The sequence below is a fragment of the Tamandua tetradactyla genome, chromosome 10 (genome assembly GCF_023851605.1).
Source record: "Tamandua tetradactyla isolate mTamTet1 chromosome 10, mTamTet1.pri, whole genome shotgun sequence".
NCBI lineage: Eukaryota > Metazoa > Chordata > Mammalia > Pilosa > Myrmecophagidae > Tamandua > Tamandua tetradactyla.
Window position 1 is genome coordinate 80,173,754 of NC_135336.1, and position 24,043 is coordinate 80,197,796.

Consider the following 24,043-nt stretch of genomic DNA (forward strand, 5'->3'; position numbering starts at 1 on the left):
CCAAAAAGGAGTAAAACCATCAGTGCCATCTATTGTAGAAGTCTTAAAATGTTGCTCAACAAGTGCAGAGAAACATGTCTGGTAGCAACACATAATTGAAAAGAAACTACTTGTTTGTTGTTTTTTTTTACCGCTTTTTTTTTTTTAACATGGGCAGGCACTGGGGATCAAACCCGGGTCCTCTGGCATGACAGGCGAGCATTCTTGCCTGCTAAGCCACAATGGCCCACCTTTTTTTACCACTTTTAATATCTCTAGTATTTTCTCCTTCCCAAATAGAAATTCACATCATCTAAACTGTTGTGCTTGAGTCAGCCATTCCATGCAGCTGCCACTTGCATGCATCCAAAATCATCATCTTCTTCATGTGTTCTTTTCAAACTGTCTGATGTAGTAGAATGGACAATGACCCTTCTATCTGTAGTGGTGACATCATCTGTATGGTTAATTTTGCTAGGTAGATGGTTTCATATTCCTGAAGTTGATGGATGAATCCAGAATTAGGATTAATACAAAATCTTCTTTCTTGAAAATAAGCAAATGCATCTCTGAGCTTCATTCCAAATGTTTCCATAATGTATGCTATAACAAAGGCAGCACTTCTGGAGTTCCCTGCATTTCCATGGACAAGAACTTTTCCTACAGTCTGTAAGTTACCATCAATAAATTCTTTGGTCATGGGAGGAAAAAAAAAAGTATTATATTTTCAACTGCTTTATTTACAATATCCAAGACTAAATATCTTCCTTTTCATAGCAGAAGAATATGGGCCTAAAAACAATCCAGGTAAAATTTCCTACATCTCTCGTCTCATGGGACAAGTCCATTCCTTGGCACCTTCTTTGCACTGTGGGAGGGTGGGAAAATCTAGCTTTACATCCTTCATGGTCCTGGCCAGTGGGCTGGTGGGTGGGTTAGGAGGGCGACGTTACCCAGCAACCTGCCTCAGGGCTGGCAGTGGTGACCCAAGAGAGAACCGGTGAACAAGAGTGCTGGTGGGCTTACAACTAAAACACACAATCTGAAGGATCTCAGTGGCAGTGGCAGCATGGGACAGGAAGATTATGTGGTTGAAACTCAGCTACCATGCTTCCACCACCCCCCACCCCCAGTACTTTGAACCCTCTCCTGGAAGTTAATCTTATGCATCATATATATATATATATATATATATATATATATATATATCCCTTTTTAGCTTTTAATATATTTGAATAGCTAGAAGGAAATGCCTGAAATCATTGAACTGTAACTCAATAGCCTTGATTCTTAAAGTTATAACTATATAGCTTTTATGATGTGACCCTGAGATTGTGCAAACCTTGAGATTGACACTCTTCTTATCCAGTGTATGGACAGATGAGTAAGAAAATAAAGATAAAAATAAATAAATAGTAGGGAAGATAAGGGATATGTGATGTTTTGTGTGTTCTTTATATTTTTAATTTTATTTTTATTCTTATTCATTTTTTCAGAGTAATGAAAATGTTCCAAATTGATTGTGGTTAGTAATGCACTACAGTATAATGATACTGGGAACCACTGTACACTCTGGATGATTACATGGTATGTGAATATATCTCAATAAAATTGCATTAAAAAAGAATAATAAAGTGAATCAGAGTTCAGAAATGGATAGAAACCACTAAGGGACATGTACAATATTGACAAAAGAGTTATAGAGGGGAGTATTTTGCCAGTTATCTTACAGGCAACTGGATTCCCACTGGCTCTTCAAAAATAGAAATATTTTTTTTTTGTTTTTGTTCTTATTGAGATAGTTAAAAAAAATTAGAATCATTGGAACCTGGAATCTAATTCTCCTAACTCTGTTATATTGGAGTTCTGTTATGATGTCAAATGTGACATAAACTCTCTAAATCTTACTTTCTCATCAAACTGTAATAACTGGTCCATTCAGCACAGGAGTTTTGTAAGAAAATACATGCAAGGTCTTAGTACATAAAAAAACACTTGTGTTTGGGGACTGTCCTAATGTGGCCTCTCTCCTTTTCCTGGGACCCACAGATTCATCCTGTACCAAGGACCAGGTGTGTCAGTCTGGGGGTGGGGGGTGTAAAACACAATCTCCCGCTAAATAAGGAGATTGCTGGTACATTCCATCCCCTATGTTCTGAATGAAGCATATGTAGATATTCACTGGAGATGATCTGGTTCTGATGCACATATTTTATAACATTCAATTCACACCCCAGCGGTATATCTGCCCTTGGCAGGGAACAAGGTTCCTATACTATGATGTACAAGCATGAGGGGGAAGCTGCATGTAGAACATCTGCCTGCATTAGCTATGGACTGAGACCAGTGACCTGTGGGAAATTGCTACCCACTAACTGAAGCTGACCTTCCTCTGTCTCTTCTCCATGTGAGAAAAACATCTTTCCATCAGAGCTTGTGTGAATAGTACTTTTGCTGACCTCTATACCTATATTGTAGTGGGCTAAGATCTCCTTAGGTGTCTCTCATGCTGACTGACAACATTCACTCAATAGTTTAATGTGGTTGCTTGCTGTTTTTGTTACTAATCCCATATTAATGATTAATTATATTTATGGGCTGACTATATTTATGAATAATTGAATGAATGAATAATATAATTAAATCACAATACCTACTGTTCCTTTTTAATTACTCTACACATGTACAAAATCTTCAGAATATATTTACTACAATAGAAACTTTGCTCAAATAAATAACTGCTTATTGAAAGTCTACTACAAAATGCTGGACATTTTGCTAAGTGCTAGAGATACAGAAGTAGTTCCTGCTTTCTCTCTTAAGATGAAAGTCTAGCAGTGAAAAGTTATAGTTAAACAGAAAATAACAAGAAGGTATGGAAAATGTTGTGGAAATATGGAAATACCTAGCCTAGTTTTGAAGGTTCCCAAAATTATACCATGAAAAGTGATCTGAAATGTGAGATTCCAAACAGGTTAGGAGAAAACCTATGATCAGGAAGACTGCTCCAAGCTTTTACATTTTTCAGGGTCCCAGTACATGTGGAAATTCAGAGTCAAGAAAGAAAGAATAACAAATGCAAAGAATTGAAAGATGCTATTCATGACAAGAGGAAAGCATGGAGAGATTTCTAAGCTGGTCAATGACCATTAAAGAAATTGTAAAAATGACCATTGATCTACCCTCCCTATGGCATCAAAAACTTATTGGAAATATGGGCTAAAAACATCAAGAAGGAATTCCTGAGCCACTATGAGATCTGTTCTTTATTGAAGAAATTAAAAGCAAACTAATAACTTTAGACTCACTGGGACATAATATTTGCTAACGCCCAGTGTTGGCATGGGGGAAATGAAACAGTAATGTTTTCACGGCATTACTGGGAATGCAAATGTAAATAAACCTTGTGTAGGATAATTTTATAACATCTATCAGAACATAAAGCACATCTAATCTTTGATTCAGAAATTTTACTTCTAGAAATATGCTAGATACATACATATAAATGTAACCTATGATAAACAATAAATGTCATCTGCTAAGTAGCTGATTGGGAAAACAATTACCACATGCAATATTTTAAACCAAATGGAATAATATTTTATCATTAGAAAATAGTAGAATAAAATTGTATGTAACCATATGGAAATATCTTCAAGAGAAATAATTAGTTCAACAAAAAAAGTCAAAGTATATATGTCAATGTATAAATAACACTATGCATGTGCAGAGATGCACTTAATTATATATATATATATATATGTATATATATATATGAGTGTGTACATACACTCACATGTTTATTTCTGTATTAAAATTTTAGAAAGCTACACGAGAAATTGTCAGAACTGGTTTCCTCTTGAGGAGTGAGTCTTACACTTTTGTGGGAGAGAGAATTTTACATATGATTTAAAAATATAGACATTTCTTTCTTAATCATTTTATGTTTTATTATTTATTTTAAAAGAAGCTGTTTTAATGATGAAAAAAACTGAAGAAATTAAGAAATGCAAGTATACTCCTGAGTATTTCCACTAATTTTTTTTTTAATATAACCTCCAAAGTGAAATTTGATTTGATTTAGCTAGAATGGCTTCTTTGAGGAATACTGAAGAATTTGATTATAGTAAGCCTATTCACTGGAATAAATATTCAGACATTTCATTTGAGGCAAATAAAATATAGGACTCTGAATATACTTATGCTCTTGATAGGTTCCTGAGTTCCAAACATTGACATAGGAGTGAAGTTGAAATGTCATATAACCATTATGAGTTTGGAATTGCTCAGACATACAATAAGGATGGTGACTAAATCTACTTCAAAATGTTGATTGGTGATTGGTTGCTCGTATACCATACTGAATTTTAAACCTACTTTTTAAAACTATATATTTCAACCAAGCTGAGAAAGTGAGTTGATAAACTTTAATCTAGAACTCTTTCTAAGGGATTTATAAGCTATCATGCTTGACAGTGCTTGACACTACTAATATCAGTTTTTGCTTTATTGTGTCCATAGGAAAAACAAGCCTCCAAGCAATCTAAATGTTATGCAGTGAGATGTTCTTTTTCATTACTAAACCAAACTGTATTATAAAATTAAATGTAAAGCTAATTAAACTAAATGAGTTATAAAATTGTATAGTATCACTATTTGTATCTGATTATCACTAAAATCATTAATTTTACATGCAAAGGAGCTTTTTTTCTTTTTCTGTAGAGGGCACAGTTATTAGTGCTTCTAAAGGATTAAATCACTTCCTGAAAAATGACCCTTCTCCTTTGATCCACACTTCACTTTGGAGGTCTCAGCCAGAGTACTCCAGAAGACATAGATCTTAACTGCCTCACTGAGCAGAACTCATTTTGAATGGCACTTAGACACAAGCTGATCCAAATAGAGGTGTCTGATTATTGCTGAATGGGCACACATAAACATTAAAGTCAAAGGAATCAACATTTTTGGAGGTGAGGTCAAAAAAAGAGTATAAAAGAATAGCTGTCCTTATCACTATTGAAAAGGGTAAGCAAAGGTATATTATATGAAATTGCATTATTTGTTTAAAAGGATTTGAGAAAAGTAATACTACCTGGAAGAAAAATGAATAAGAATAAAATATATATTATTTAATCTCTTATTGAGGATATGGAGACTTTTGCAATTATTTTTGAAATCACCTACCTTCCCCATCTAATGTTACAAAAAGTCTATAAGCTTCAGCAAGGTTATTATGACTTTGTTTTGAGCCCTGGACTTGATGACCTGAAACAGAACAAAGGTGTAGAAATGACATTCACACCACTTAATTGGTATCATTAAGAGAACTTTTTTTTCATGCCAGAGGACAAGTGAGAGACCTCCTGGAGATAACTATGCTTCTGGGAAAACTGAAACTGTGTTCTAAAGAAAACACAATGCTTGTAGCATTTTAAAAGATACCAGTTCATGTTCAGTATATACTTGAAAACAGATAGTTTGCTCTGAAAGTACTCTAAATAGTTTGGTATTCTAGAAGGGGAAAGGAATGAGCTGTGAGAGAAGTTAATATAGTGCATGCTAATTGAAGAGATTTGGGAGGATGCAGATTGGAATCTGTGTGTGAATATATATTTGTGCATGGGAATCAGGGATGAGTTTAATGAGAACCCTGTGATTTATTGTAGTACTTGTCACACTGGAAATTACTATTTATAGAAAAATTTTTATGAAAATAGTAGGATGGTAAATTGGTAAATATAGGAAATTTACAGTTGTTCTTTTACATGAAGTATATTCTAGAAGAATAAGCTCAAGTAAAAATGGCAAATATCTTAGCAAGTTATTTAAAGGAACTGTTCCAGTGCAGCATAACCCCAAGACCAAAGAACATGCTAGACAGAAGATTACCTATGAGTTTAATAGGGATGTATGGATAGGATTAGGATCTTTCCCAATGGCAGCCAGTTGGGAGATGAAAGTCTGAGTTCTGCCCAGAGTCAAGAGAGAAAAAGAGAAAGGCATGCCCAGGGGAAGACTTCTATGTCTAACAGTCTCAAGAAATTTGGTTACAATGGCGTATCAGCAGACTCCAGGAGATTTGGTTATTAGGAGTAGGGTGTTTTATATTCCTTGACCTTTAAAATCTGTCCCAGTCATGCAGGCTGCTATGTGACTTGATCTCAAAATGGAGGATGGGTTGGGGCCCAGACCCTAGGTTCTTACTGGAATTATGTGCATTTTGATTGAACATTATCACTGGGACTACTACTAGCCAGTCTAGATTTCCTGATCTTTTCAGAGGTCCCTGCTTGTTTGTGTTTGTCTGTCTCTGTGTGTGTGTGTGTGTGTGTGTGTGTGTGTGTGTGTGTGTGTTTAAAACTAAGTGTGCCCTCCCCTCATCCAAGCAATTGTGTTGCATACAGGTATCCATGGCAGCATTAACCAGAGATTGTAAGCATTGTGTTCAAAATATGATTGAAGATCTTCCCTTAACTCAGGCTTTTACTCTTCCCTTATACCACTGCAGTCTTAATCACATAGTTAGTGAAAGTCCTGGACTTGGATGGAGATTGGAGACAAGAAATAGAGGCAGAAACACAGTACCTGCAGTGGGGAAAATGTTTATTAACAGAGGAGCTGCAGAGAGAGTTGACTCAAGAAATCAACTCTCACTCCCCAGTATCTGACTAGGTTTTTCTTTTTTCTTTTTGGCATGAGCAGGTTCCAGAAATGAAACCCGGGACTCCAGCTCAAGGGGTGAGAATTCTAGCCACAGGGCCACCATGGCCCGCCCATGAGTAGAGATTTTTAAAAGGGGTTTGGAGGTAGCTTTAGGAGGGTTTCTCATGATGGGTTTTGGGAGTTGGCAGCTTTCCATTGGTGAGGTTAAAAGTTGAAATACTGCTTTTGTTCTGTGAGGTTGTTGCTGCCTGAGGGCAGATGTTTATGCAAGGGAGTATCACTTGAATGCAACTGCTGGAGGGAGCTGGAGAGCCTCAGGCATTGATTCTCTGTGGCAGTGCTTTGTATTCTTGCTGTTCCTCTGGCTCAGTGCTCACAGTTGGGATAAGTCTCATTTTAGGGAATTAGTAAAAAATTAAACCTCCCTGGTTCTTGTTGTTTTTTCTCTTCAAAATTTCAAAGAACAAGGACTCATTAAGTGCTTTCCCTGTATTTGATTTTCTTCATTAATGAAATGAAAAATCTTTAGATATATGTTTGTTCAAGTGCCTGCCACATGAGCAATCTATAATTAATACCAGTCTAGAACGAAGATAGAAAACATAAAAGAATATGCTTATTTAATTTTTGCTTGATTCTTTCTTCTGCATCTGGAAAGGCACATAAGTCCCCAATTTTCCATTCAACTACACCTGATTTCTCAGAAAATAGTACAATTACCCCATTAAGTTTAAACCATTAACTTACTAAAATTAAATATTTTGTAAGGATTGATCCTGGAACCACTTATAAATAACATTATACCTTCTTTCCCCTCCCCCGGCCCCTGTGATATAATATTACTCTAAATTTTATCTATATCAAGTCCAGAGCTGATCCTGGTTGTATCTATTGGAAAATAGAGACTTGAAGAAAATCTGCATTTGGAGATATAACGGCAGCAAAAACTTCAATAACTTTGACACTTCCAACAGCTACTCAATTCAATACAATTCTGACTCCAACTATGAGAGTTAGGCAAGACTTCACAGGTTAAATGCAATCCTCTACTGGATAGCCTTTCAGGCACCATTCACAAGTTTGTGGGCTCAGACCATCCTGAGGGGTTCTACCACTTCCTTGTTGTGATAATGTAACCAAGAAATCAGGATTTAAGGGTCAGGATTTAAGGGATGATTTTGATTAGTAAACCTTTGCATAAAAGATTCCTTTTTTGCTTTCTGGAATGTTGGAGTAGACAGGGAAATGCCTGAGATGTCTGAATTGTGTCCAGCTGCCTTGATATCTGAAATAAGTGCAAGAAGCCCTTATTCTGCACCTTTGTGATTGTAAAAGCTGGTCATTCGCTTGCAGAGCAAAGGCCCTAATGCTAATGAAGTCAGGCATTAACTACTTCTTCCTTTTGGTTTACATTTTTAGTACTGAAATGATAGCTCTGCCTCCCCTGCTTTCAACTTATGTTCTCCTATTGAAATGATAATGATAACACTTGTCTCTTTTTCTGCTTGAACTTACTATCTAAAATGACCTCATCTCCCCTTGCTAAAATCCTTAAAAACCTTGAACCCCCCAAAACTCAGGGAGACAGATCTTGAGCCGTTAGGCTGTCTTTCTCCTGCTACACATGTAGTAATAAGCTCTTTCTCTCTTTGAAACCCCCATGTCTCAGTAATTGGTTATTGAGCATATCCGGCAAAAGAATCCATGGCCTTTGTCTGGTAACAATAAGTCATTGGAAGGACAAATAGAACTTACTGAATATGCTACACTTATATTACAGCTTTATTATAATAAATGGAAAGAAATAAGAAGCAAGGTAAATGAAGAAACACACAGGGCAAAGTCTGGAAAGGTCTCAAATGCAGGCGTCCAGGGTTCTCGCCACATGGAGTCAGACCATTCACCTGCTTAGCACAGTCAAGTATCTTTTAATCATGGAAATTACCCAGCTTCAAGTGTCCAGAGTTAATTTGGGGTTTCATTAACTAAGCATGCTTTATGGAATCAATGCCTACTTCATTGAACTCAATCTCTAGCAGCCCTCCCTTCTAGGAAGTCAGGAGGTAGTTGGGCTGGCAAGAATGTCTCAAAGTGACAACTGCTTAACCATGTGTTTGGCCCTACACTGTCAGCTAGTGAGCATATGAACTATCAGGTGTCAAGAACCCTCAATGAATTTCAAAAGGTACTCTTATGGTAGGAAATTCTAAAGGTTTAAAGGTTACTCCCCTAGGAACCAAAATAAAAGCCAGATTTCTTTCTGGAGGCCAAATTCATTACTAAACAGAGGAGGAGCTATTGCCCCCATCATCATGGCATATCAAAAGTACAGGAAGTCCTCCCAAAGAGTTTTATTTCAAATTGACTTTATCATGGTATCAAAGAATTAAACAAACTAACAAAGAAAAAACAAAAACCTGCAATAACTCCATCAATTCTGGCCTGGAGAAAACATACATCACGAAAATTATGAACGTTCTTATATGTTTCCCACATTTGTATTCAAAAATTGGATTTGATTTTTTCAATTGTAATTTGTTTAGAAATGTTATGTACTAGACTCTGATCTTACAAAGATGAATAAGGTTTGGTCTTTTTCCTCAAATACTGACCAGTCTCTTGGGGTAGAATAATACATAAATTGATAATTAGAATGTAATGGGATGAGTGCTACATATATATATGAGTGCTATATATATATATATATATATATATATATATATATATATATATATATATATAGAGAGAGAGAGAGAGAGAGAGAGAGAGAGAGAGAGAGAGAGAGAGAGAGAGAGAGAAAGGTACAGGGAGGCCAACATATTTCCGTCTAGAGATAAAACTGGAGAAAGTTTCACTGCATAGGATATACTTTGGCCTGAGCTTTGATGGATGTGTATGAATTAACATGAATAAATGGAGGAAGGTGATTCAAGGCAGAAAAACTGATAAAGCAAAACCTTTAAAGGAATTCTATGTACTATGACTACATAGACTGAGGTGAAAAAAGTGATGGGAGATGAGTGTGGAAGACCTTAGAATGGTCTTCAAATATCACTGGAGGAGGTTTGTATTTTATGTTCTAAAGGCAGAAATGTTAAAAGGTTTTATGTAGAAAAGGGGCATGATTATATTTGCATATAAGATATAGTCTGCCAGCTGTGTGAATAAAAGGTAAGGCTGGAAGCAAGGAGGCAGTTACAATAGATGATAAGAACTAAGCCAAAACTGTAGCAGTGGGATGGAGAAAATGTGAAGTTGGAAAAAAAAATCCATTTTGCAGTCAAATTAATAAAACTTGGTTACTGAATAATGAGGTACATGATTTTGAAGGTAAGAAAAGATAGAATTCTAGAGTAATGCTCAGATTTCTGATTTTAGATAACTCAGTATGTTTGGGCTTGTGTTAATTATTTAAATTATTGTTAGAGTTCTAAAGAATTAGTAAGCCATGCCCATCTTTAATTTATAAGCAAAGAATCTACTGAGATAATAACCTAGGAATCAGAAAGATGGGGATCAAAATGTCATTTCTTATTACTAATTAAATGCAAACTAAATGAGTTTGCTGATAAACACCTAATTTAGACTGACTTACAAAAACATCTGGTCATAGGCTAGATTGGACAAAAAAGGGTTTCACCAGACTTCCTTCAGTCAGGTCCCCAATTGCACAGCAGGAGAGCGGAGCAAAGCACACCTTGCCTATAGGCAGGTAGAACTCCAAAAGGAAGAAGTTCAATATTTGTTAAAGCATCCACACATAGACAACATACACACATACATGCACAAAGATACACAAACACATGTGGCTTAAGCAGAAACATGTTGAAATATTTCATGGCCAATAGAATAAAAGCCATTCTATTGGCTTTTAACTGCCATGGGTTTGGCAGTTAAAAGCCAATAGAATAGAACACTCATCATCTTTTAATAAGCAGCCTCAGCCTCAAAGAAAAGTGTCTCTTGTGCTAGGATAAGGTGTTATGCACAGGCAAGATTGGTGAAAGGCCACTTGCCACTCAAAAGACAATTTCTGTGCAACTAAGGGTACCTGGCTATGGGTTGGATGACAGGAGCATAGGGTGTCAACCAGAGAAAGTGTTCTCTGCAAGGTACACTGTAAAAGCAAAACACTAGCCCAAGCCCCTGAAAGCTCCCCTTAGGGTATAAAGTTATTTTTATTGCTCACAGACAGAATTATCACCATAGACAATGCTAGTAGCATCCAAATTGCAATCCTTTGGGATATCATATACAAAATTAGTCTATGTTCAGCTATAAGTCTATGAGGAGGAAAAAAGATAGTGTTCTTTTGTAATATAAATTAGAGTCAGAGGAACACTGGCCAGAGAATGATCTTTAAATTATAACACTATCCTGCAATTAGATTTGTTTTGAAAAAGGGAAGAGAAATGGGATGAGATCCCATATGTTCAGTCATTTATGTTCTCATAGCAAATTAAGAACTTGCAGAAAAGGTATAAATTTATAGTTCAGATGGAGGAGACTCAGGCAATACAGGCTAAATCTGAGCCACCAAATTCTGCCAAATTCCTGTTAAACTTGTACTGCCTGATTCCAAACCAGATGATGATTTACTGTTATTGCACCAGATGCTTCCTTCAGCACCCCCAACCTTTTGCAAAGTAAGCTGAAATGAGACATGTGGAGGAGCCCACTAATCCTCTGCTGGTCACTAATTCAACCTTACATCCTTCATTGACTACTAGTTGAGGAGAAACTTTTCTCAACCTACACCAGACAAGGTACTCAATGGGGCCCAGGGAATGCCCAATCCCAGGCAAGGCAATTCCCACTCAGACAGATCTTTGATTGGCTGGATGAAGAAAGCAACCTTAGAGTGTTTAAATACATATATTCTCCCTTCTGCAACTTCTGATCTACATATTCGGAAAAATAATATGTGCTTGTAGTAAGATGACTCTAATAAGATGAAGAATCATTTTCTTGCATTTTTACTACTATAACCCCACCTAAACAGACATTAAGGCCCTCTGGAATATCTGCATCACCCCTGAGGAACACAGGGTGATTTTTGAAAAAGCCTGTCAGGAGGCTGATAGACTATAGGAATTATAGTCTAAGAATCCAATTCATATATCAGCAGCATTAGCCATCTCAGGGGTAGAATCTGGATGAGACCCAATTGAACTCCAAAACTGAGTCCAATTAAACCATTAAAAAAGGTGCATCATGGTAGAGATGCCAAAGGGAGTTCTAGGGCCAGAGTTTTACAAAGTTTATGAAATATGGCAAAGGCCAAAAGAAAACCTGCCCACCTTTCTCAAAAGAATGCTGGAGGCATACAGGCAATACACTGATCTGGACTCTGAATACCCGGGTAATATGAGACCATATGACTACATCAGTTAAAGTGTTCCAGATCTAAGGGAAAAACTACAAACAAATGGAGGGTGGATTAGGGATGTCCATGTCTCAGACAGTTGAAACTGCTTTCAAAATCTGTGAAAATAGAGACCAGATCCATGAAAAGCAAATAAAGTACCAGATTGCTTTGCCAGCGGAACCTATAACTCACAGCCTCACAAGACCAGGAAAAACCTCAATGAGTGATGATAGGCATGGGTAAGGTCCATGAACTTTTCTGCCACTGAACAAAAAGGCCACCCCCTTTGGGGCCACAGCAGTGTTCCTGTTGCAAACAAGGGGGACCATGACAATAGGAGTCCCCAGACTGCAAAGGAGGGGTACACCAAGAATTGCTCAAAAATCAGCCTATCAAATGTCCTAGCTCACAAACAGTGGGCAACCAGTACTGATGGGTCCCAGATTTACAATTCAACTTAACTACCCACATCGACATATCCCACAAGGAATCCCAGGTAACTGTAATGGTGGTGAAGAATCTTATCCACTTTCGAGTAGATATTGAAGCTACATTATTTTTAATGAAATAAAACAAGACTTTCTCTCCCCAAAGACTGTGGTATTACTAGAGCTTGGGACCATGGCCCATAAACCTTCCCTTAAATGTCAGCGAGGATACACTAATTTAAAACACAGCTACCTTTATATGCTTGAATACCCTGTGCTGCTGCTAGATTGGGATCTGCTAACCAAGCTAAAGGCTCAAGTGACTTTCTCTTCAGAGAGAGTAACACTGAGTTTCTTCCTATTCGATCATGGTCTCTTTAAGCTGTCTTACCACATTTGGTTAAAGAGACCCCACTTAGGATTCCAGAAGATAGTATCATGAAAGTAAGGGCAGAGGTATGGTCTAATGCAGTTCAGGGGAGAGCCAGAACTGCTGAACTGATCAAGGCAAAAATTTTCTCCAGAACAAAAGCACCTCATATAAAGCAGTATCCCTTGAAAAAAGAGGCCAAGGAATGCATAAAGCCCTCAATAAAAGTTTTTCTCCTCTATTAGTTCAGTCAACCTTCCTAATCTCCACCCAGATCCTATTTTGCCTATTCAGAATCCCAGTACTAATGAGTATTGATAGGTGCAGGACTTGAGGGCAATTAATTAAATAGTAAAAGCTACTCACCCGGGAGTGCCAAAACCTTATAAATTACCACCTTATCTGGGAATTTCTTCTAGTCCACAGAATTGGATTTAAAAGATGCCTTCTCCTGTGTGCCTCTGAACCAAGAATCCCAAGAGCTATTTGCCTTTGAATGGAAATGTCCCCAAACCAATATAAAGCAACAATATTGCTGGGCTGTAGCTCCCATAGTAATTTAAAAAATGCCCCTACTTTGTTTGGAGAAATGCTACCTAGGGATTTAAAAGATCTTCAACTCCTAGAAGGAATTGCAGTACAATATGTAAATGATATCCTGATGGCCAGTACCACCAAAAAGGTTTCAAATCATAATACTGTCCTACACTAAACTTTCTGTCAGACCAAGGATACAAAGTCACCAAGAAAAAGATCCAAATTTCAAAACTTATTGTAAATATCTAAGGATTGAGCTGTCAAAAGGACAAAGGATGCAGCTTCATTCAGTGTTTTAATATGATTACTTTACAATTAGGTATTATTGTGCTGTCCATTTTTTTTTACTATTATTATTACTTTTATTTTTTTTCTCTATATTAACATTCTGTATCTTTTTCTGTTGTGTTGCTAGTTCTTCTAAACTGATGCAAATGTACTAAGAAATGATGATCATGCATCTATGTGATGATGTTAAGAATTATTGATTGCATATGTAGAATGGTATGATTTCTAAATGTTGGGTTAATTTCTTTTTTTCCATTAATTAATAAAAAAAAAAAAGGACAAAGGAACTTTTTGCCAGACAGGAAAGAAGCTATGCTGGTTTGAAAGGATACATGTCCCCTAGAAAAGCCATGTTTTAAACTAAATCCCCTTTCATAAAGATAGAATAATCCCTATTCAATACTGTATGTTTAAAACTGTAATGAGATCATCTCCCTGGAGATGAGATTTTATCAAGAGTGGTTCCTAAACTGGATTAGCTGGAGGCATCTCTCCATTCATTTGGGTGGGTCTTGATAAGTTTCTGGAGTCCTATAAAACAGGAAACATTTTGGAAAATGAAGGAGATTCAGAGAGAGCAGAGAATGCTGCAGCACCATGAAGCAGAGAGTCCATCAGCCAGTGCTTTGGAGATGAAAAAGTAAGATGCCTCCTGGGGAACTTCATGAGACAGGAAGTCAGAAGATAAAGCTAGCAGATGACACTGTGCTTGCCGTGTGCCTGCCATGTGCCCTTCCAGCAGAGGGAGAAACCATGACTGTGTTCACCACTTGCTTTCTCAGATGAGCGAGAGACTCTGAATTTCATCAGCCTTCTTGAACCAAGGTATCTTTCCCTGGATACCTTTGATTGGACATTTCTGTAGACTTGCTTTAATTGAGACATTATCTCGGACTTAGAACTGTAGACTGGCAACTTATCAAATTCCCCTTTTTAAAAGCCATTCTGTTTCCAGTATATTGCATTCCAGCAACTAGCAAACTAGAACAGAAGCATTACCTAGAGTGGCTGTACCAACTACTATGAGGCATTTCCATGAGTTCCTAGGAATGGAGTTCCTGGATTTTCCCAGATTTGGATTCCAAATTTTGGAATGGCTTTAAGAATGGATAAGGGGAAGATTCTGGAAGAATTGTGAGAAGCATTAAAGGAAAGGCCTAGAATGCTTTGAAGAGACCATTGGTAGAAATATGGACACTAAAGGTTCTTCCAGCAAGACCTTAGCTAGAAATGGTGAATGTTCCACTGCCAACTTGAAGAAAGGTGATTCTTGTGGCAGAGAATTTGGCAAAATTGAGTCCTGGTGTTGGATGGAAGTTAGAATTTGAAGGTGATGAGTTTGGATATCTAGCTGAGGAAATTCCGAACTAAATGTGGAAAACGCAGGCTGGCTTGTCCTGACCCACAGGACAGTCAACGGGGTCCGCCACCTGCTGAGGGAAGAATGGCTATGGGACAGAGAGACGCAAGAAGGACAGCAAGACAGGATTCTGATCAAGCTGCAAATTTTATTAAGCAAGCCGGGTGTATATATACCGACTTGGGGAGGGAGTAGGGTATGTGGAGCATTATGATAGGAGGGAGTTCGCGCCGGCGGGAAGGGCTGGTTAGATAATTGGTGGGGAGTTCGCGCCGGCGGGAAGGTCCCAGCGGGAACCTATTTCCGTGAAGAACCTTGTTGTACTATATAGATGCCATTGCATTAGCCGGGGTGGCCATGTTGGCTCAATCGCCATCTTAGGTTAGCCTCTGGTCCCCAACATCTCCTCCCTTTGTTTTTCAAAAAGGGGATGGAGGAAGGATGCTGATTAAGCATTCTTTTGGCATTAACCTTTGCTGGGGGAAGTAGAGGCATCATTCCCCAAGTTGTTTGTGGCTCTGTTTTTCTGGGGAGGGGAATTTTTGCAGAGCGAACCCCTATGCAAATGAGGCATACTTCTCAAGGAGCTCGAAAACGGCCTTTGATTGTTCTGGCCCTCCTTTGCAGTGCTTTGCCTTGCACCCAGTGGTACCAATCATAGCATAAGCTAGAAGCATACTTTCGAGTGGTATGCTGTTCCCATAGGAGGGGGGGATTTACAGAGGGTAGATGTTTTCTTGGCCTTCCAGGGTTACGCCCTGGTCCTGGAGATGGAGCCTTTGGTAATGCACCTGAATGGGCCTCCCTAGGGCTGAATTAACTTGATCCTTTACAAGCTGGAGTATTTTCCTTATAACAGCAGGTGCAATAGATATTATAAGGAGTAGGGTTATTAAACGGCCTAATATAGGGAGGAGGTAAGGCAGTAGTCCATTAAATGCGCTCCATAGAGGAGATTCAGCCAGTTCTTGTCTTCTTTTTTCCAATTCTTCCTGCAGCTTCTTAATTTTGTCTCTGACGATGCCGGATTTATTTGTATAGAAGCAGCAGCGTTCCTGTAAAGCCAAACATATCCCCCCCTTTTCCGCGGTTAATAAATCTAGCCCTCTATGATTTTGTAGGACTACCTCGACAAGAGAGTCTAGCTGGTCTTGAACGTCCTGAATGGTACTTGATAAAGCTTGCACCTCCCCAATTAATTGTTTGGATAATTTAGTATATTGTGTGACAGAAACCCCTATACCAGCAGATCCCATACCTAAAGCTCCAAGAATACCCATCGTAGCCAGGAGGGGGAGCATTTGCACGGCCCTTTTTTGGCGGCCAGCAATAAGGTCTAATCTGGGAATAGGTACTGGCTCCTCCCCTCTGATGATATCAATATTAGGAAGGAGTATACTTAGGACACATAATTCAGTCCAATTTTGTGGGAGTGCAGTATAAGCAAGGCTACTGCCACATACGAATACAGTGCCGTTAGTGGGACAGAGGGGATTAGAGCTAGTGATTGCTTCCTGACAATCAATAGGGAGCACGCTGAGATCTATCTCATTACTATCATTAGTGGGTGGCGAGGAGAAGCAAAGAGTGCTGTTTTCGAACTCAATCAGCACTCGGAAAGGTATGGAGATACTGCAAGAACTAGAAAAGTTGCTATAGGTATTATTGCGTGGTGGCAAGGCAAGGGGCAGGGGGCCTCCCATCCGTAGGCAAAGCCAGCAATCAGATGCCAATTCTGGTTTGGACATATTGAGTAATTTCCAAGTGGCAGTTAAAATATCATATGTTTGGGGGTCTAGATCTATATTTTGGATTTTTATTTTTGCTAGCGGGTGATAATGGAGCTGAGGATATAAATGATCAATTATTGCTTGTAATTGTTTTTTAGCTACGAGCTCTCTAGCTTGATCTTGGGGTCCCCCTCCATCTGACATGTGTATTGGGGGTGTAGGTGACCAGCACACCTCCTTCCCTATTGCGGCGTTATTTCCGCCACAGTTACTGAGTTGGAGCTTAGAGTTGCTTATTCCTTCAGGCGGCTTAAACATTAAATCTGTGCAAGATAATTTAGTAAAATAGTAAGTTTTGTTATTACTTTCGTTTATGCACTGTGAATACGCTGTATAGCACTGGGTATGAAGAGAGGAATATATTTGGGTGCAAGCACACTTTGGTAATACCCCATTAATGGGGGATGCTAGATTAGGGAGCTTTAAACAGACCCACCTTTGATTTTTTCCTACCTCGGAGACATGACCATGTAATAGGTAGGCTACCTTCTCCCCACAACTTTGCTGCAATGAGTATGTTCCCGTCAAGGGGGTGTTGTTAATTGTTTCTTTACAATTGCACGCAGTATTATGGATTTTGTTCACCAGTTTTTGGATGGCTTGTGGGTCATCCATGCCACCAAAAGTATATTTTAGGAGCAAGCATAAGATGACAAGTCTAGAGGGAAATATTAATAAAGCCATTCTAATAAAGGCTATCTATTCCCTTGATTAAGGGAGAAAAACTAGCAGGGTAATGCACCCTATAGCGCATAGAAATGTTATGGCGAGCAAAATTCTCTCTAATAGATTCCAGTCTTTTGGGGAGATTTGTGCTAATATTGCTGCCCACACTAGGGCTAGAAGACAAATTAGTAAGAGCCAGTAATTCATGAGGTGTTAGTGATGGGGTAAACCTGTGAGTAGGAATTCTTCTGGCTTCCGGTCGTGTATAGGTTGGTTGCCTCCAGGTAGGCTATAGCAGGATTTGTTGAAGCGCTGAAAGAGAGAAGAAAAACATTTTTCTCAGGGAGAGACTTCCACCCTGGAGAGATTATTATTAGAAGGACGGGGGAAAGGTGTCTCAGAGGTGAGTTTCGATAGTGGAGAATCGATATGTTTTATCAGTCTGTCTGGAAGCCAGCGAGGGCCTTCCATTTCTTGATCATATATGCAAGCAGAGCCTCGTCCCCAAATTATTACGGGGTCAGGCCCGTTCCATCTCGATGTTAAGGGATCATGCCACATAACAGTGGCCTGATTTGTAGAGGTTTCTGAATGCCAATGTCGATCGGCTGTGGAACGTCCATTGGTGTCAACTGATAGAAAATTAAGAACGAAAAGCGCATGGTGAAGGAGGTCGCGAGGGCGCTGCTTCATTAAGGAGAGAGTGTTATTTTTTAGGCGCCCTAGGGTATTTTTCAGGGTGCGATGTGCTCGCTCAATTATTCCCTGTCCCTGAGGATTATAGGGGATTCCTGTAACATGTTTAATATTAAGTTGTAGGCAAAAGTTTTGGAAGTTTTTTCCTGTATAGCTAGGCCCATTATCTGTTTTGATGGTTTTTGGCTGACCTAAAACGGAAAAACAATACAGTAGATGGGATTGAACATCCTTTGAGGCTTCTCCAGTATGGAGGCTGGCCACAATGAACCCACTGAAGGTATCTATGCTAACGTGCACATATTTTAACTTGCCAAACTCTGGTAAGTGCGTGACATCCATTTGCCACAGTTCATTAGGGATTAGTCCTCTGGGGTTAACTCCCAAGTGTGGGACCGGCAATTCAGTGACACAGTTTTTGCAGGTCTTAACTATGGATCTTGCCTGTTCCCTAGAGAGGTGATATTTGTGATGAAGGGTGGTTGCATTTAAATGGTGTTGAGCATGGGCTTTTGTGGCTGCTTCGAGTGGGTTGAGGACGGCCAAATGAACTGAGCGAGTGGCTGCATCTGCTAGGGCATTGCCCTCGGTAAGTGGGCTAGGCAGGTTCGAGTGTGCTCTGAGGTGTCCTATGTAGAAAGGAAGGTGGCGCTGGTGGATAAGCCTTTGTAAGGTTGAGAATAACTGAGTAGTGCTGGTGGAGGGTTTGATAAAAGGTGTTGTTTCCAAGAGGGGAATGGACTGTGCGATGTAGGCACTATCAGTGTATAGATTAAACGGTTGGGTCTGGAGTGTTTGAAAGATGTGTAAGACTGCATAAAGTTCAACGAGTTGAGCCGATGTAAAAGGGGATGGAAGGGGAGTGGCCCTGCCCTGAATTACATAGGCGGCGGTGCCATTGGCAGAGCCATCGGTGAAAACTGTGAGCGCTGGGGTAATAGGTGTTTGTGATGTGACCCGAGGGAAGACAAACTGATGAGTTTTAGCAAACTGGATTATAGGATCACTTGGATAATGATTTTCCAAATTGCCTGAAAAGGAAACGAGAGCGATGGCCCATTCATCATTTGTTTGAGATAGCCATTGTATTTGTTCTAGCGTATATGGGAGAATGATTGTATCAGGGTCCCTTCCAAATAACTGGAGGCTCGTTCGTCGGCCTTTTATTAGGAGGGAGACAGTTAAAGATGGATAGGGGAAGAGAACTTTACTCGGTGTGGAGGGAAGGTGTACCCAGTATAAAGGTGAACCTTTATTTGTGGGAGACTTTGGATTAAGTTGCCAAAAAACCCCTGTGGGCGCACGAGGCGTGGGAAGAACGATAAAATATAATGGTTGGTCATAATGTATTTGATAACAGGTTTGATGTTGGATAGCCGATTCTACAATGGTCAGTGCTCGAGCGGCCTCCTTTGTTAAAATTCGAGGGAGGAAGGACTGGGGTCACCTTTCAGTAAATCTATAAGGGGTGCGAGTTCCTCAGTTGTTAATTTTAAATAAGGATGGAGCCACTGGATGTCACCCAAGAGTTTTTGAAAGTCATTTAGGGTTGTTAAGTGATTGGTTTGTAAATGGATTCTTGGCGTTAGGACTCGCTCCTGGTGGAGTTCAAAACCTAGATACGAGAATGGATTTGAAACTTGTATTTTGTCTGGGGCTATTGAGAGGCCCATTGCTTTCAGGTGTTTTAAGAGCATTAGAAAGCAGGTATGTAAGTCAGTAATTGTTTGGCTGGCAATTAAAATATCGTCCATGTAATGGAGGATATAATTGCATGGCCATTGAACTCTAACGGGACGGATGGCGTCGGAAACAAATTTTTGGCACAGTGTTGGGCTGTTAGCCATGCCTTGGGGAAGAACTTTCCATTGGAAGCGAGGCATGGGGGCTTGAAAATTAGTTTGAGGGACGCTAAAAGCGAAGTACTGTCTGTCCTCCGGATGGAGGGGTATAGAAAAGAAACAATCTTTAAGGTCAATAATTATTTTGTGCCAATTTGCAGGGATAGCAACTGGCGAGGGAAGGCCAGGCTGAAGCGCCCCCATGGGGACCATTACTTTATTGATGGCACATAAGTCTTGTATTAGTCGCCATTTGCCAGATTTTTTCTTAACAATGAAAATTGGAGTGTTCCAGGGCGAGTGGGTAGGTTCAATATGCCCAGCATGAAGTTGTTCCTGTACTAACTGTATGGCTGTCAGGGTTTTATCTAAAGTTAATGGCCATTGATCAACCCACACAGGATTTGTGGTTTTCCACAAAATTTTAGTTGCATGGGGTACAGGAATGTCAATGACCATTAGGGTAAATTTGGATTATAACCAAGTCCTGTCCGGTTGCTTTGCAGGACTGTCATTATGGGTTGTTTTATGCCCTGGTTATTTTTCCCTAAACCTTGCCCAGGGAGATGCTGCATGTTCAGCATTTGTGCAGTGACAGCATCATTTGGACTATGCATGATAATTCTCATTTGGCTTAAAATGTCCCGGCCCCACAAGTTTACCGGTAGATCAGGTACGATATACGGTAAGACATCTCCTGTGTTGCCCTCCTCATCTTCCCATTTTAATAACTGAGCACTCACGAGGGGTTCATTTTGGCCACCTATGCCTTAAATTATAGTATGAGTGGAAGTGAGGGGCCAAGCCTTAGGCCAGTGTTTTGAGGAGAAGACAGTAGCGTCAGCCCCAGTATCAATAAGACCTGTAAAGGGTTTTCCGTTAAGTCTTAAACATAAGGTTGGTTTCTCTTTAGTAATAGGTTGGGCCCAATAAGCATTTGATGACCCAAAGCTGTTTTTTGAGTGATAGGGCTTTTTAAAGTTAGTATTGATATGTTGAAGGGGGAGCAAAATGAGTTGTGCCACCCGATCGCCAGTATGGATGGGAGCGAGGTCATAGTTAGTGGCAGCAATAATTTGAATTTCCCCTGTATAATCGTTATCAATTATTCCTGGGGTGATTTGGAGGCCTTGCAAGGCGGCGCTAGCCCTTCCTAGTACCAGACCAAAGGTGTTAGGAGGCAATGCCCCATAGACTCCCGTAGGAATAAGTAAAGGCGATGTTTCTGGGGTTAGTATTGAGTCGGAGGAGGCACAGAGGTCCAACCCCGCACTTCCTGCTGTGGCCCTCCAGAGTTCTGAGACACGGAGGCGTGGTGAATGGTTGGTAGTGCCGGAACTGAAGGGAGGGGTTGCTGCTGGGGGACAAACTGCACTGCCCTGGTGTTTGTCCTCTGAGGGGCCTGGGGCCGGCCCCGATAGGAGTTTCCCTGCTGCCTAGGCATTAAAGGCTGACCCGTGATGTCAGTTTTAGAGTGACAATCAGAGGACCAGTGAAATCCCTTTTTGCACCGAGGACAGATGGTGCGAGGGGGAGGTCTTGGATTGGGGAAATTAGATACCGGCAGACGCGTGGGAAAATTATTTGTGCGTAGGGGACAATTTTTTGAATAATGACCTGATTCGTTACAATTAAAACAGATGGGGCCGTTGTTTTGAGGACGATTTTGTAAGGCAGCTAATATTGCCTGAGTATTAGGATTTATTCCGTTACAAAGTTTAATATAATTGGAGAGGTCAGTGGTACGAAAGGGGCGGATTGCCGCCTGACAGGCGGTGTTAGCATTTTCATAAGCGAGATGCTTGATAAAATCGCTTTCACTTTCCTGATCACCAAGAATGCATTGGGCTGCGATCTGTAGCCGACTGAGGAAGTCAGTATATGGCTCATTGGGGCCCTGAACTATTTTTGATAAAGAGGAGGTGAGAGCCCCCTTTTGGGGAAGCAGCCTCCATGCTTTAATGGCGGCAGACTGCACCTGGAGACCAAGTCCTCGGGGATATTGTGCCTGGGTAGAATTAAGATGATAAGGACTTGACCCCAGAAGCTTTTTTAATGACTAAGATTTTGTGCTGTCTTTTAAAATGTTGCTTTCAGCGTACTTTTTGCACTGTTCTTTATAATCTGATTTCCATAACAGGAAATCGCCACCTGATAGGGTGGCTCTGGCGAGCTGTGACCAATCATTTGGAGCGAGTTCCTTTTCACTAATACTATCTAGCAAAGCCAGGGTGAAAGGGGCAGTTGCTCCATAATCATGCACGGCCTTTTTTAGTTCCTTTAAATATTTTAGATTAATCCTTTTGTATTTATTGGGTCGGGGTATTTTCTCCCGCTCGTGGCTACGCTCGTGGCTATATTCCGATTTTATTTCGTCCTCATCATTAGCCCTCTCGCTCCCTTCCCCTTCTTCCTCACTGCTTTCTTGTTCAGACCCAGGCTCGGAAGTTTCTGACTTTGCCTTTTGCTGGCTACAGAGGACCGGAAAAACGTAGAGGGCACAGCGGGGGTTAGAGGGCTTATTTTGGTTAGTCATTAGAGAGAGAGAAGAGAGCGCCTGAGTGGCGGTTTGCAGGGAGTTAAGGAGGTGATTATTTTGCAGTTGTTGTCGGTTAACCCTGGCCTGTTCCTGGGCAAAGAGTTCACTAAAGGCATGAGCACTGTTTCTGAGCGTAGTGGCCGCTTCCTCCAAGGCTGTATATTGTGGAACCCGGGGCATTATAGGATGGCAATGGTGAGGAGGTTGTGGTGCACAAGGCACATGGGGGGGGTCAAAAGACCAGGAGATTATCAAAACCTGAGAGGGGTTTTTCAGCACAAGGAGTTTTATTTTCTTGGAGGTCAGTGTCATTTGGTATATCTATAGTGACAGAATTACATTCTGAGTGAGGTCTGGAGAGGGGGCGTGCATTTTTAAGACATTTTCTCCCTCTGTATAAAACTTTAGTATTTCAGGGTCTGAATTTTTTAAGGCGTTTTCTCCTTCTTTACAAAGCTCCAGTATTTCAGGGTCTGAAGGGGAAGTTTTTATGGCCTCATTGATTAAGTTCCAATAATTGAAGGCTGTAACTGGTACCTTTTCTGGCCCAAAAGTTTTATAATAGTCCTGTAAATAATCTCCTACTCTTGACCAGCATTTTTGGTCTATGGTCCCGTCAGTAGGGAACCATGGACAGGTTTGATAGACAAACTGAAAGAAATTTCTAAGGTCCTTTTTCTTAACTCTCGCTCCTCGCGTCTTGAGGGTTTCTTTTAATTGTCTCACGTAAAGCTCATGTGTACTAGATTCCTGTCCCATAGTGAATTTTTTAAATGAAAATGAAAGTGACTTACTGCGTGATCCTTCACTCTTCTCTTTTTTCATCCGTCAGCGCGAGGCAGTGTCACCGGGGCTGCGTTCACAGGCGAGTTACTTCTGTGGCAGTCCGGGGTTATGGGAGGGCCCTCCTCATTTTTTGGCGTGCAACGCTTCTGTCTCTCAGCTAGCGGTTGAGCCCCATGTCGGGCACCAAATGTCCTGACCCGCAGGACAGTCAACGGGGTCCGCCACCTGCTGAGGGAAGAATGGCTATGGGACAGAGAGACGCAAGAAGGACAGCAAGACAGGATTCTGATCAAGCTGCAAATTTTATTAAGCAAGTCGGGTGTATATATACCGACTTGGGGAGGGAGTAGGGTATGTGGAGCATTATGATAGGAGGGAGTTCGCGCTGGCGGGAAGGGCTGGTTAGATAATTGGTGGGGAGTTCACGCCGGCGGGAAGGTCCCGGCGGGAACCTATTTCCGTGAAGAACCTTGTTGTACTATATAGATGCCATTGCATTTGCCGGGGTGGCCATGTTGGCTCAATCGCCATCTTAGGTTAGCCTCTGGTCCCCAACACTGGCTTCTTCTTGCAGCTTATAGTAAAATGTTAAAGGAAAGGGATTGACTAAGAACTTAAATTCTGGATACAGAGAAATCAGAAACTGATAGTTTGGAAAATTCTGAGCTTTTGCAAAGTGAGACCCTTGAGAATGTTGCCTGTTGTGAGGATTTAACCAAACATGAAACCAGT

At 40.3% G+C, this 24,043-nt stretch overlaps 1 protein-coding gene and 1 pseudogene across 1 annotated transcript; both read right to left on the bottom strand.

Moving 5' to 3' along the window:
- Positions 1-311: 311 nt before the first annotated feature.
- Positions 312-886, bottom strand: LOC143648006 (serine/threonine/tyrosine-interacting protein pseudogene; annotated as a pseudogene).
- Positions 887-15,709: 14,823 nt separating this feature from the next.
- On the bottom strand, positions 15,710-17,398 carry LOC143647706 (syncytin-1-like). The gene has a single exon (XM_077117494.1). It carries the CDS (start codon positions 17,396-17,398, stop codon positions 15,710-15,712), a length of 1,689 nt encoding a protein of 562 aa, XP_076973609.1.
- Positions 17,399-24,043: the final 6,645 nt, after the last annotated feature.